At 52.0% G+C, this 13,974-nt stretch overlaps 1 protein-coding gene across 1 annotated transcript in view; it reads right to left on the reverse strand.

The window, feature by feature from the left end:
• COL22A1 (collagen type XXII alpha 1 chain) overlaps positions 1 to 13,974 on the reverse strand; it is a gene marked incomplete at both ends in the record, with an annotated part of 240,616 nt that overhangs the window by 113,478 nt on the left and 113,164 nt on the right. Inside the window, one exon of the mRNA XM_079722651.1 lies at positions 2,683 to 2,736. Within this exon, the coding sequence (XP_079578777.1) occupies positions 2,683 to 2,736 (54 nt within the window). The remainder of the gene's footprint in view (positions 1 to 2,682; positions 2,737 to 13,974) is intronic.

The raw sequence follows: 13,974 nt of genomic DNA on the forward strand, positions 1-13,974 counted from the left end.
AAAGCATCTTCTAGAATGCCAGCCGCCCTGGGGCCTGGCTCACTCTGAGGCTGCAGTGCTGGCTCTTCCCGTTACAAGCAAAGCTAATTAAACTCTGAGCTCCATTTCTTTAGACTGTAAATGGGCTAAGCATTGCTTTCTCACAGGTGGTTATTACAGGTGGTTATATACACGATTATATACGAGCACCAAGGAGAGTGTCTGACAAGAGCAGAAAACTAAACATACGTGCCCTCTGCCCTCTTCTCATCGGAGCAGGAAACCATACGACTTAGTTTCTACTGCAACAGGGCCAACCTTGATTTTCCAGATCAGCGTAGGGACCCTCCTCTGGGCCCAAGAGAGGCTGACGACCTCTCCCCCAGAACCAGAGCTCTGAATACCCCTCTCCCAGGACTCAGCTCAGAGGACTGTCAGACTCTATGTGCATCTCTTTCTGCCCCATTACATCTGGCTCCTCTGGGCACGGACAGCGGCTACTAGGTTTCCCATCGCCAGAGCTGAATCTGCACACAGTGGGTATTTAGTAAATACCTGCTGAATGAGTGAACCAATGACCAAATGAACAAATGCACGGATGGCAAGCAGGAGAAAACCGTGGCCAGGCCCAGGGAAGGCGAGTATTCAGATATGTCAGGAAGGGTGAATTACAGAGACGGGCAGCGATCCACCAGGCAAACACTGCTCTCTGTGTGGGCGTGGTGGGCTTGGATGCAGCTTGGCGTCCATCGGGTGGTGATCCAATGCGGGGTGCCAGGTAGGACATATTACACACTCTACGTTGGTTCTGAACCACGGAGATCCCCGAATATATCGGGCGCCCTATTTCTGGCAAAACCCCTGCTGTGGGAAAGCTGATCGCGTTTTTATCCACAGCACCAGCTCAATGCCTGGCATTCAGCAAAGATTTGCTGAAGGAAATTGGTTTCAAAATTAAAAATGAAAGAAAGAAATATATTTTCTAAGTAGTCAACAGAAAGTTATAGGGAAAAAATCTGTAACTTAAAGCGATTTGATGGAGCTGGGTTTATGGTGAATTTCTGAAACACACAAGCTTTGCTCACTGGAAAGCAAAGGTCATAAAACAAATGCAAAAACACCCTATCTTTCACTGTGAACATCAAAATGCCACAGTGAATGTGGAATCTTTAGAAGACCGTGAATAATGGCTGATTTCACAGTCCCTCATCCCGGGCTGTAGCCTGACCCAAATGTGAGGGACTGAAATGAAGCCTGAGATTTGCGTGCGGGGTGCCCATCACACACCTCCTATGTCAGCGTGGGAAAAGCGGGTTTTGCAAGTGCAGTTAGCAGTGTCCTCTGGGGGGTGCCTTCCCGACAATGTCAAAGGACAGTGTGGTCAACACCATGGGACTCGGGCACGGAGGTGGAGATGGCCCGGAACAGGAGGGCGCCAGAGCCGACCATTTACCGCAGCGCAGGGGCGGCCCGTGGACAAGCCCTTAGTGATCCCACCTGCCTGCCTGCCTGCCTGCGGCCACCACGCCCAGGAGGACAGGACAGCACCCCACCTGGTACTCTCTGTGCCTCCGGGACGCCCCCCTTCACCCGGCTCACATCCCCTCATCTTCTCTTCGAATCGCCCTCTCCTTTTACTTTTCTTGGTATTTGTGAAAAATGGTGAGGTTGAAGTTCAGAAGCTAAAGTGACTTGTCCAAGACGCCACAGCCAGAAAGGGGGCCGAGCGCTGGGGCTCTAACCTCCTAACCCACCCCCGCCAACTGGGCTTCCCCCCCAGCACACTGCTTCCCCAGGAATTTACCGACCCTGCTCCGGGGGAGGCTGCGGCTGGGGACCGGGTGGCAAGCTTTGGTGCAGGGGGCAAAGGGAGAATGAAGGGAGCTCTGGACACCCTCCCGTGCCAGGCGCCTTGCTCTGTGCACACTAAGGTGTGTGTGTCAGAGGCAGGGGCTGCTCACAGTGACACACACTCGCAGATGAGGGGGCGTGGGAGGGAGGGAGGTGTCTGCTGAGCGGCGCGTGGCTCCGAGCGAGTCTCTGGGCATCTGGGAGGCTCACGCCTCATCTGTGAAATGAGGATGGTGACCCCGGACCTGCCCACCTGGCGGGCTGGCTGTGGAGGTCCACAGGGGGCCACAGGGACAGCACACGTGAGGCTGTGTGGGAGTGGGGAGCTGGACGAAGCCTGGGGCCAGAGGACGTTACACCAGAGCTGAGTCTGAAAGCGGCGGGGGAGGAGATGAGGGTCTGCCCTCCTCCAGGCCTGAACCCCTCCAGGAGACCAAATGGCCATTCTCCCAGCACCTGCGACGGGAGGCAGGGGGAGCAAGGGGCAGACGGAGGGCAAGTGTCCCACCAAACTTTTTTTTTTTTTGCGGTACACGGGCCTCTCACTGCTGTGGCCTCTCCCGTTGCGGAGCACAGGCTCCGGACGCACAGGCTCAGCGGCCATGGCTCACGGGCCCAGCCGCTCCGTGGCATGTGGGATCTTCCCAGACCGGGGCACGAACCCGTGTCCCCTGCATCGGCAGGCGGACTCTCAACCCCTGCGCCACCAGGGAAGCCCCGAACATTCTTTTTAATGCTCTGATGCGGTGACCGTGCAAGATTCTGGTTACAACCTGAGAGTCGTTACCCCGTCATTTATTCAACCAGAGCAAGCAGTGTTGCTAAGGAAGAGGATTTAAAGGTAGTAGTTACCTGCTGCCCCAGCAGTCCAGGGATTCCAGGAGGGCCGGTCTCACCTTTCTTTCCCTGATATGGAATTTAAGAAAAAAAAAAAAGTCAGGAAGAACCTAGGGGTAAGACAGGAATAAAGACGCAGACGTAGAGAATGGACTTGAGGACTCGGGGAGGGGGAAGGGGAAGCTGGGACGAAGTGAGAGAGTGGCATGGACATATATACACTGCCAAATTGTACAATAGATAGCTAGTGGGAAGCAGCCGCATAGCACAGGGAGATCAGCTCTGTGCTCTGTGACCACCTAGAGGGGTGGGATAGGGAGGGTGGGAGGGAGGGAGACGCAAGAGGGAAGAGATATGGGAACATATGTATATGTATAGCTGATTTACTTTGTTATAAAGCAGAAACTAACACCCCATTGTAAAGCAATTATACTCCAATAAAGATGTTAAAAAAAAAAAAAAAAAAAAGCAGCAGCCAAAATTAACGGGCAGGCAGCGCCCGGAGCCCGTCTAATGGCACGTCTGGGGCAGACTCCCTGATAACAGCCCGTCCCCCTCGGGATGCCCTACGGGGAAGCAGTGTGGGGTTGGGAGGAAGTCTGGAGTCAGGGAGGTTCCCCTTTGGATGCCGGCTCTGTAACTTGGATGATTTTGGTAACACATGGCCCAAAATTCAAAAAGTACAGCAAGGTTCACCTGAGAAAAATGTTCTTATCCTGTCCCCTGCCACTCAGTCCCTTTCCTTGAAAGCAACTAATCCTACCAGATGTTGGCTAATCTTTCCAGAGGCATTTTATGTTTAGGTAAGCTTTGCACACGCACACACACACACATTCTCTCCCTCTCCCCCTTTTTTTCTTTACAAACTGTAGCATATCATTCAATCTACTGATAAACTTGGCTTTTTTTCACTTAACAATTTAACACGGATGCATCCTGTATCAGCATGTGGAGAGCCACTCCATTCTTTTCCACAGCTATAGTTTTCACCATAAGGATGTAATGTGATACATTTCAACTCTGGGCAGGTAGGTCATTTGGACCATTTCTGCTCTTCCGCTGTTAGACCCCACACTTCTGTGCGGGGCCCCAGCGGGCCATCCTGTGGGAGTGACCTGTCTCACTAAGTCTCAGGGTCTACCCCTCTGAACAGGGGTGAGGTGTGTGCTGGTTAGCAACACAGCACACGGCGTACATTATATTACAGGCGAATGTGAATGATGGAAGGCCCGTCTGTTTGCTTTCTTTTTTTTTTGCGGTACGCGGGCCTCTCACCGCTGTGGCCTCTCCCGTTGCGGAGCACAGGCTCTGGACGCGCAGGCTCAGCGGCCATGGCTCACGGGCCCAGCCGCTCCGCGGCATGTGGGATCCTCCCGGACCGGGGCACGAACCCGTGTCCCCTGCATCGGCAGGTGGACTCTCAACCACTGCGCCACCAGGGAAGCCCCCGTCTGTTTGCTTTCTTGCTCATAGTTGTTCTCATGACGTCAAAGCATTGCAATCAGAAATGAAATGTAAAACAAGACTTTGAATACGAATCACATTCCTTGAGTACCTGTTTTGTGTCAAACCCTCTTTTGGGGTTTCCCACATTTTCCTTACATCTTTACTCTGCAGGACGCCCCTGTGATGCAGGTGTTCTCAGTCCCACAGGGAGGTGTGGAAACTGAGGTTCAGAGTCAAGTCTCACATGTGACACAGCTAGAATGTGGCGAGGTTAAGATTCAGCCCTAGATCTGTGTGTGCTGGAGCCCGTACATGTGACTCTTAATTCCCAGGGCTCTGAAGATGACTAAAGGATATAAGTTCTACAGAATCTCTCTAATAGTCTAGACTGCTAGATTATAGGAGCTGGGCGACGTCAGCTCCTTCTCTCTTTCTGAAACCCTGGCCCTCTCCTGTCTCTGCCACTGGACACCCTGGTTTGTCCCATGTGCTCCCCCATCCCCAGAGGGAAGGTGTCTTTACGACCTTGGACTGTGCCAGCCCAGTCCTCTGGGGTCCCGTGGATCCCACCCTTCTCCCTCTCCTCCCCGCCACCATGTTTTGGGAGCACGTAGTCGGTGCTGAGCCCAGGGAGCAGTCCCGGGGCACCTCCACCCACAACCTGCCCCAAGAGGCCCCTTCCAGGTGCTTCCGCCTGGAATGCTGGTTCCCAGGTGCCCACGTGGCTCCATCCCTCAATTCCATCTGGTCTCTGCCAGACACCCCCCTCACCCGAATGCCTTCTCTGACTGTGGTCCCCGTCCCACCCTCTCTCCTTGCCCCGCTGTATTTCCCTTTGTTTCTGTCACCGCCACATACACTGTTGACATTCGTAACTACCAGCTGCCCGTCTACCCACTGGGATGCTCATCTGAAAACGAGGACTGGCTCTGCTTTTCTTCAGTGCTACATCCACGGGCCCAGAACAAGGCCTGCCGCATGGTGGAGACTCAATAAACATTCGCGGGCTGGATACGTAACTTGTCCCTTCGGGACTGATGTGGTGCTGAGCCAGGACAGTGGCAGTGGGAACAGCAATGAGGGTAGAGAGAAGGGCCGTTAGGGAGGAAAGCCGCTGGCAGACTTGCAGAGAGAGTGAGGTGGTCTGATTTAGAGGCCCCTGGAGCTGCACCCCTTGAGCTGGAGCACATCAGCCTGGAAGGCGCGATCAGGTCTAGGTCAGAATGAGTTCCTCGACACTTGTCAGGTAAAATTCAAAATGTGGTCACAGATACCTTCAGAAGGGAACCGAGCCTGGAGGAGTCCTGTCTGTGCGTCCATCCTGCTCTGACTACTGAAAACATCAGGGAGCTGATCATGAGAGCGGAGAATGGCCAGCTCCCCGTCCTCAGGGGATGGAAACCAGACATCTTCAATTTTCTATCTAGACAGACACCCCCTCCACTTGCTTCCAAGTTATGCCACAGCGTTATTTACAAGATGGATAAGCCACTTCCCTTCGAGGTCAGCAGAACGGCCTGGTGAGTAGTCATCAGAATTCAGAACCCAGGCCAGAGACGTCTGGAGGAAAGGCTGAAAGCCATGAAGGGCTAGAACATTTAATGGTTGATCAGCAAGGATCAGACAGAAGAGGAAGGGGTGAGAAGGTCTGGGCTGTGACTGAGCAGAATTACTAATTAAAGTGCCAATTTGCTAGGGGATGCAGCTTCAGTTTCCCTCTTGCAGAGGACCCACCACTGTTTGAGGGATATATGAGTTCTCAGCAGCTCTGTGCTCTGCTGAAGCTTGGGGACTGTATGTAATGACACACTAATGCTCAGAAGATGAACACCTAAGACGATAAGGAAATGTGCAGAGGGCACGGAGTCAGGAGGTTCTCCAATGCCAGGGAAGTCAGTAAAATTGACCTGAAAAAGGAGAATTATGGGCAGGTCGGAGAGGTGTGGTAGGAGATACAGAAATGCAAAGTGGTGCATCCAGAGGAGCAGACATCCCGAGTGTTAGATTTTCAGCAAGAAGGAAAAAAAGCCAGATGATGGCAAGAGGCCAGAGGAAGAAAAAAGCATCAGAGATTTACGATCGCAGCCGTGTCACAAGGCAGCCTCTCCCCCAAGAAAGGCATATGGCTCGTGGACCATCCATAAAGGGGCATCACCCAGAGAAATAGCATGGTAACGGCTGTATCCAGCTCCAGCCCCTGCGTTCACACCTCCTCTACCCACAGTGTCCGGAGCTGCCCCGGTGCCTCTCAAAGCTCTCCCCTCTCCCCTCCTGCAGCCACAGCCACGAGAGCTGTGACCCCGTTCACGTGCCCTGCCCCTTCCCTCCAGACTTTTCTGAGCCAACCTGTGCTGCCAGGTTATTCTTCCATAAGGAGGAAAGAAGCTCTGTCCAAGTTACTTGCCACCCCCTTATCTAAAAGACATAACGTCTGAGTTCTATTTGGAAATTGACAGACCACGTGATTCTGACATGCCTTTTCAGGCTAGCATCCAGTGGCCATGCTCCCAACCCTAAGCAACAGCTCACATGGGCTGCTTAGCCTGGCCCCAAAGACCCCAAGGACTCCTGGCCTCTGGAACTTGGCCCACCAAGCCACCTGTCTGTAGGACGCATGCTCCATCTCAACTTGTCAAAGTCCTAGCCCAGTCCAGTGCCACTTCCTCCATGAAGTCCCAGCAATGATGAGAAATAATGGCAAAATAGGGCAAAAACATATTTGAGACACATTCCCTGGTGTCCCCCAACAGCTCATGAGTTAGAATCGCCAGGGATGGGGCATAAAGCTCTAAGTAAGTAGTTGCAAGGACTTGGTCACTCATTGTGATCAAAGGGATTCTCTCTGTTCTTTTCCCAGCCCCTTTCCTCTACAATATTATAAGAAAAAGAGTTCTAAATCTGAGGTAGATGAGGACGGGCAAGCCATTTAAAACTTGCTGAATCTTAGTTTCCTCATGTGGAAAATTATAATCATTGTAATTATCTGAAAAGACAGTAGCAGAAGAAATAATTCAATATTTGAGGAAGTGATTTAAAAAGCATAACAAAGCATCATGCAAATGTAATAGATAGTTATGAGAATGAGAAGGAAGATGATGGAGGCTCTGATGAAGAAGAAATGGTAATAGCAGAATTCTGGCTCTTCTGAGTCCCCGGTGTGGGTGAGAGAACACATGTCAAGCAGAGTTGGTTTCAAAACCACTACCTCCCAGCAGTGCCATGGAGATTAAATAAGATATAATGTCCACAAAGTGCTTAGCACAGGATCTGACATTAAGAAACACGCAGTGGTGACGGTGCTGATGGTGGTGGTGCTGATGGTGGTGGTGGTAGAGGTAATGGTGGCGGTGGAGGTGATAGTGATGGTGGAGGTGTTGATGTGTTGATGGCGGTGATTATTGTGGTGATGGTGCAGGTGCTGGTGGTGGTGACGGTGGAGTTGATGATGGTGCTGATAGTGGTGGTACTGGTGATGGAAGTGGTGCTGATGGTAATGGTGGTGATGGTGATGGTGATATTGCTGGTGGTGATGGTAAAGTTACTGGTGGATGTAGTGGCAGCTATGTACCCTCTGCATTTTGCACCTATACTTGGGTGTGGGGATTTGAGATGTGCTGGCCAGCGCCACGTTCTGCAGCAATAAAGAACTGTTTATTAACAATAAGCCTGTTCCTTGTCATTTTCCTTTTCTTCCCTTTTAAATTGCTACCCAACACAATGTCTGGATAAATGTTTGTAATTTATCACGAGGGCAGATTTTTCAAGCCATTCTGGATGCCAGGATGCTGAGCAAGACCAATATTTCTGAGGTTGCCTGTCTGTCTGTGGAGAAGAGGGAAGCCTATAAATTCAAAAGAGCAATTGCTTCCCAGCCAGGACGAGTTAACACAGCCATGTGAGGGGCCATTATCCGATGAAAGGATTGCTTGTGCAAGTGGTTCCAATATGAGCCGTATGGGCTTTTTGCTCAGTCCCTGTTCTCCATGCCTCCAAATGTCAAACGTGATTATTTTCTACCGGTTAGAGCTGAAACCAGGTGCTCAGAGAAAACCTAGAGGGTCCTGAAATAAACCTGGCTCCACGCCACGAAAGGAATCCAACAGTGGCCTGCGATCCAAATGATGCCATTACCATCTGGTAGAGCAGAGAAAGGCAAGAAAAAAGGCTTTACAAATTGAAAAGTAAAACAAATTCAACCCAGGTTGCCACTTACAAAAGACCGCTAGTGTTTCTCGCTCTCAAATCTACTAGAAATCAGGGCTGATGGGCCTGATCGCTTGCAGCCATGTAAGACCCTCGGCTCCAAGGGCAGAAGCCAGAGATTAAACTGACAGGTGTTCAGGGCATCCTTCAGAACAGGCACTGGCAGTTATAAGGGGTCCTAGATCTCTCCAAGGCTTCCGCTGAAAGGACTGCTAGTGTCCAGTTTAGAATTCTGGTGTGTAAGTGGACACACACACACCATTCTAAAGCAAAAACAGGAAAAGTTTGGAGCCAGGACAACCTGAGTTCTAATCTCTGCCTCACCATTTATAATCTGTGTGATGCTGGATAATCTGATTTAAATCTTCAAGTCTTGGTTTCCTCATTTGCAGAATGGGATTAAAACTGCCAGACTTCATAGGATCCTTGTGAGAACTAAGTGAGAAACATGTGTGCAAAAAAAAAAAAAAAAGAAAAAACCTAAGTGCCTGCTATGCAATGACAATTCAACCAATATCATTTCCTTCCTACCTTATATTAGTTCTACACGTGTAGAGGTTCTGTTTTGAACATGATTTTTTTTTTGGTACGCGGGCCTCTCACTGTTGTGGCCTCTCCCGTTGCGGAGCACAGGCTCTGGACGCGCAGGCTCAGCGGCCATGGCTCACGGGCCCAGCCGCTCCGCAGCATGTGGGATCTTCCCGGACCGGGGCACGAACCCGTGTCCCCTGCATCGGCAGGAGGACTCTCAATCACTGCGCCACCAGGGAAGCCCTTAACATATGTTTTTAAAGCAACTGACACAGTCGGGCCCACCAAGAGACACTTGGTGGTCACTCCGCCTCTAGGAAGAAGGGGAGCGTCATATTTCATGGTGTCACTTCCTCGGTTCTCACGTCTTAATAAGAGAGAAGAGAAGGCAGAAGATATTAAGAAAATGATCAGAGGAACCAAAGAGGCTGCCCCCGGCTTGTGGGAGGGGCAGTGACAAAGCCCTGAGCAACCTTGAGCAGTTCGGTCATTTAATATTTCTGGACATTAAATTTCTCACTGTCGCTCTCAGAGATTCCTTCCACCATGATGATTCTCTAGCTTAAACATCCCAAATTTTACATTGTTTAAATGTCTGACAACATGGAATTCTCTTAAGCAAAACTTTTTTTCCCCTCCTTTTTGTTCAGAGAGGAAAGAAGATATCTAGGCTATTTTAGGTGTGAGTAGGACCTAGGACCACAGAGCAAGATAAAGGCCAAGTAAAAGTAAAGGTACAAAAGAAACCAAGTTTTCTTCTTTAAAACTGAGCATTCTAGATGTCCAGAGGACCAACAGGTACATGAAGAGGTGCTCAATATCCCTAATCATCAGGGAGATGCAAATCAAAACCACAATTAGGGCTTCGCTGGTGGCGCACTGGTTGAGAGTCCACCTGCCGATGCAGGGGACACGGGTTCATGCCCCGGTCTGGGAAGATCCCACATGCCGCGGAGCGGCTGGGCCCGTGAGCCATGGCCACTGAGCCTGCGCGTCCGGACCCTGTGGTCCGCAACGGGAGAGGCCACAGCAGTGACAGGCCTGCGTACCGCCAAAAAAACCCCCAAAAAACCACACCACAATTAGATGTAACCTCACATGTGTTAGAGTGGCTATTACCAAAAGACAAGGAATAACAAGTGCTGGAGAGGGTGTGGAGAAGAGGGAAGCCCTGTGCCCTGTTGGGGGGAATGTAAATTAGTGCAGCCACAATGGAGAACAATATGGAGGTTGGTCCAAAAAAAAAAAAAAAGGAACTACCACATGATCCAGCAACCCCAATGCTGGGGATTTACCCAAGGAAAATGAAAACACTACCTTGAAAAGACACATGCACCCCCATGTTCACTGCAGCATTATTTACAATAGCCAAGCCATGGAAGGCCCCTATGTGCCCCGGGATGCAACAATGGATAAAGAAATAGTGGTACACATACAAGAGAACAGTAGACAGCCATAAAAAGAAGGAAACTGTGCCATATGCAACAAGGATGAGCCTCGAGGGCATCACGCTAAGTGCAATACGTCAGACAGAGAAAGACACGTACTGTATAATCTCATTTATGATATGGGATCTAAAAAAAACTGAACTCATAGGTAGAGCGAACAGATTGGTGGTTGATGGAGGAGACGGGTAGGAGGTGGATGAAATGGGTAAAGGTGGTGAAAACGTTAAAAAGACAAGTTGGACATTCTCTGTCAAAGGTCAGAACCCAGGTGGCCAGATGTCCAGTCCTGGGTCCTGTTCTCCCCATAGCACCCAACTGTGTCAGCCCCCAGGGAGCAGCACTCAGGTGTGATCCAGTCACTCTTGCACCCTAATTGTATCTGAAGCTCATGAATGACATACATTTATGCATATTTTATATGCTTATATATATTTTCATATTTACTTTAATGCATGTATAAAAACATATGTTTTTATAAATGTGAGGCACTCCTCTAAGTGCTGCAAATACAAAAATAATGTTCTCACAGACTTATGTTTTAGTGGAGATAACAAAAATAAACAAATTCTCAAATAAGAAAAATATAAGTCCTCTACAGAAAATTAAAATAGGCTGGTGTGAGAGTGACAGGACGTCTATTTTGGAGTGGATGATGAGGGCACAAGAGTTTTTTTTTTTTTTTGAAAAATCAACCTCGTGCAAGCTTTTGAGTGTCCAAGCGCCTCAGTAGCTTGGAGCCAGGCTGGTTCTGCTTTGGATCATTCAGGGTTCAGATGCACTTGTAGCAGTGCCCGCTCCAGCCGAGAGACAGCACTCCCAGACCCCAATGCCCCGCTCAGACAAGCAGGAGGAAATCTGAACCTCAGAAAGGCTTGAGTACCTTCTCTACCTTCTCTACTTCCACCTAAGGCAGGAAGCAGTGGGGCAATGAGTGTCTAACACCCCCCTCAGGGGGCAGCAACCATCTCCCAGGGCTATGGGCTCTGCAAGATGGGGAAGGGGAAGGGGGCGGGGAAGGGGGTGGGGGTGGGGGCGGGGAAGGGGGTGGGGAAGGGGGCGGGGATGGGGGTGGGGGTGGGGATGGGGGTGGGGGTGGGGGTGGGGATGGGGAAGGGGGTGGGGTGGGGTGGGGGTGGGGATGGGGAAGGGGGTGGGGTGGGGTGGGGGTGGGGATGGGGAAGGGGGTGGGGGTGGGGTGGGGGTGGGGGTGGGGAAGGGGGTGGGGGTGGGGTGGGGGTGGGGGTGGGGAAGGGGGTGGGGTGGGGTGGGGGTGGGGGTGGGGAAGGGGGTGGGGTGGGGTGGGGGTGGGGGTGGGGGAAGGGGGTGGGGTGGGGGTGGGGGTGGGGGTGGGGGTGGGGATGGGGAAGGGGGTGGGGTGGGGTGGGGGTGGGGGTGGGGGTGGGGATGGGGAAGGGGGTGGGGGTGGGGGTGGGGGTGGGGGTGGGGGTGGGGATGGGGATGGGGAAGGGGGTGCCTGGCTCCTGAGCCCCCCCTTTCACTATGTCATTGTGGAAAAATACCAGCTTTGTCCAAAATGAATGCATTCACCTCACCACAGATTACACTGTCTGCCGGTTGCTAATCTCTAAAATAAAGGGCCCGGATCCCTTTCCCCACCCCCATGTTTCAGTCTCAGTATCTCAATTCCCAGGTCCCTGCGGCTTGTCACTGTCTCGTCTCTTCTCTTGTCACAGCCTGAGCGCTGACATCAGCATTTCTCAGAGTGACGTTTCAATTGAAGCAGGAGACGGCAGGTCACTGTGTGGGAGGGAGAGGGATGCTGTTTTGCATCAGTCATCATGCTGTCTCAGGCCTTCCTGACTCAGCCACAGGCTGACTGAACAGGAAGCTGCCCCCCAGCCCACACCAACATCACCGTTTGTCTCTGTCGTCTGTCCGCAGGTAAAGGTGTTGCAGGAGCAACACCCCCAGGATGCAGCAGCTCCTGTCAGGAGATCACCAATGACACTGGAGGGACGGGGTCCCCAGGGACACGCTTGGCCATCGTGCCCCATCCGCTGGAGGAGGCGGGACGCAAAGGAGCCCTCCTGTGAGCCCCGGCACACCCTCTGTTAGCACCCTCACCACCCCGCCTTGTGCCTCTCGGCTCACCCTCCTCTGGTAGACACGGGGTCTCTCAGGCCAAGGTCTCTGCCTCTGCTTCAGCGTCCCCCCTGCCTGGCAGACCACCTGGCCCAGGACGGGCGCTCCTCCCAGCCACGCCCACACCCCCACCCCCGTCTGGGCCACGCCCCTGTCCCTTCCTCTCTGAGTCACTGCCATCATCCCCTCCCTAATCGCTCTCCTCCTGCTGCAGTCTGTTCTCAGCACGGTGGCCAGATGGATGCGTTTAGAATGTAACCTGGGCCACGCCACGTCTGCACCCCAAATCCTGAATGAACAAATTGCAACCAGAAATGTATGAGACAGTCCAGGAAACGGTGAACCCAAACTGAAGACGTGAAGAAGCTTTTTCATAGATTTAGGTGGGATGACGGTATTAAGGTTTTGTTTCTTTTACGCACGTGCTGAAATATGTAGAGATGCAACGTGATGCTGTTTGAAATTGCTTCAAACTCACCCAGCAGTGGGTGCTGGTGGGTGAGGGTGTGAAACCCACGGGCCAGTGCCTCGGCAAGCGCTGCAATGGGCTTGGCGGGTAAGGGGGTTACTTTTCTTTCTATTTTTGTATATGTTTAATTTTTTTCATAATAAAACATTCTTGAACACACTCAACAGCCCCACGTCGCTCACAGTAAAAGCCAAGACCCTCACAATGGCCCACGAGGCCTGACGTGAACCTGCTCCCAGTTTTAGGACTTCGCCTCCTCCGTGCTGGGCCCCAGCTCGCTCTGGCCACACGGGCCTCTGTGCTGACACACGAGCAGCCGCCTGCCCCAGGGCCTTAGCTCTAGCTGCTTCCTCTGCCTGCTCTGCTCTGCCCCCAGCTACCCGTACAGCCAACTCCCTCACCTCCGGAGAGCCCGCCCAAACAGGACTTTCTCCGTGGCTCTTCCACAATTGTTTATTTAAATGCTAATTCGTATGATTCTTTTCCTTGCCTACCAGAATGTAAGCATCTTGAAGGCAGGGATCTGTATCCTTCTCACTGAAGGATCCCTCTTGCCTAGAACAATGCCCATCACCCAGTAAATGATGAAGACATATTCGCTGAATGAATGAATTTGTGGAAGGAAGGCAAAGGGAGTGAAGCAGATGCAGGGCTGGGAGAAGGGCTGTAGGAGAAGAGAAACGGCAGAGACGGGAAAGGACAAGAGGGACAGAAAAGGAAGAGAAATCAGTCCAGGGTCCTCGTAGGATGCTGGCAGAGGCTGAAGTAAAAGCCACGTCCGTGGCCCTTTTACCTACAGATGCGCTTCCGAGCTGCAGACCAGGGAGCCCGGACAAAAGAAGATGGACATGAGCAAGTGTCCAGAGGCAGGACGTCCTCTCGGGCGGGGCGGGGGGGGACTCCCTGTGTCTGAATTACTCTCCTCAGTGTCCCCGTCTGTTCCTGCTGAAATCCGCGCAACCCTGCGAGGCTGCCTCAAATACCACGCTCCCTGTTCCCAGCCCCATGGCCTCTCTCCACGGAGCTCCCTGTGTCCTCTCTACACTTACAGTCTTTATTGGTCCCCACGGAGGCATCTGGCTTCACCGTTCATGTGTCTCAAGTCCC

The sequence above is a fragment of the Hyperoodon ampullatus genome, assembly GCF_949752795.1.
Source record: "Hyperoodon ampullatus genome assembly, chromosome: 17".
Classification (NCBI taxonomy): Eukaryota; Metazoa; Chordata; class Mammalia; order Artiodactyla; family Ziphiidae; genus Hyperoodon; species Hyperoodon ampullatus.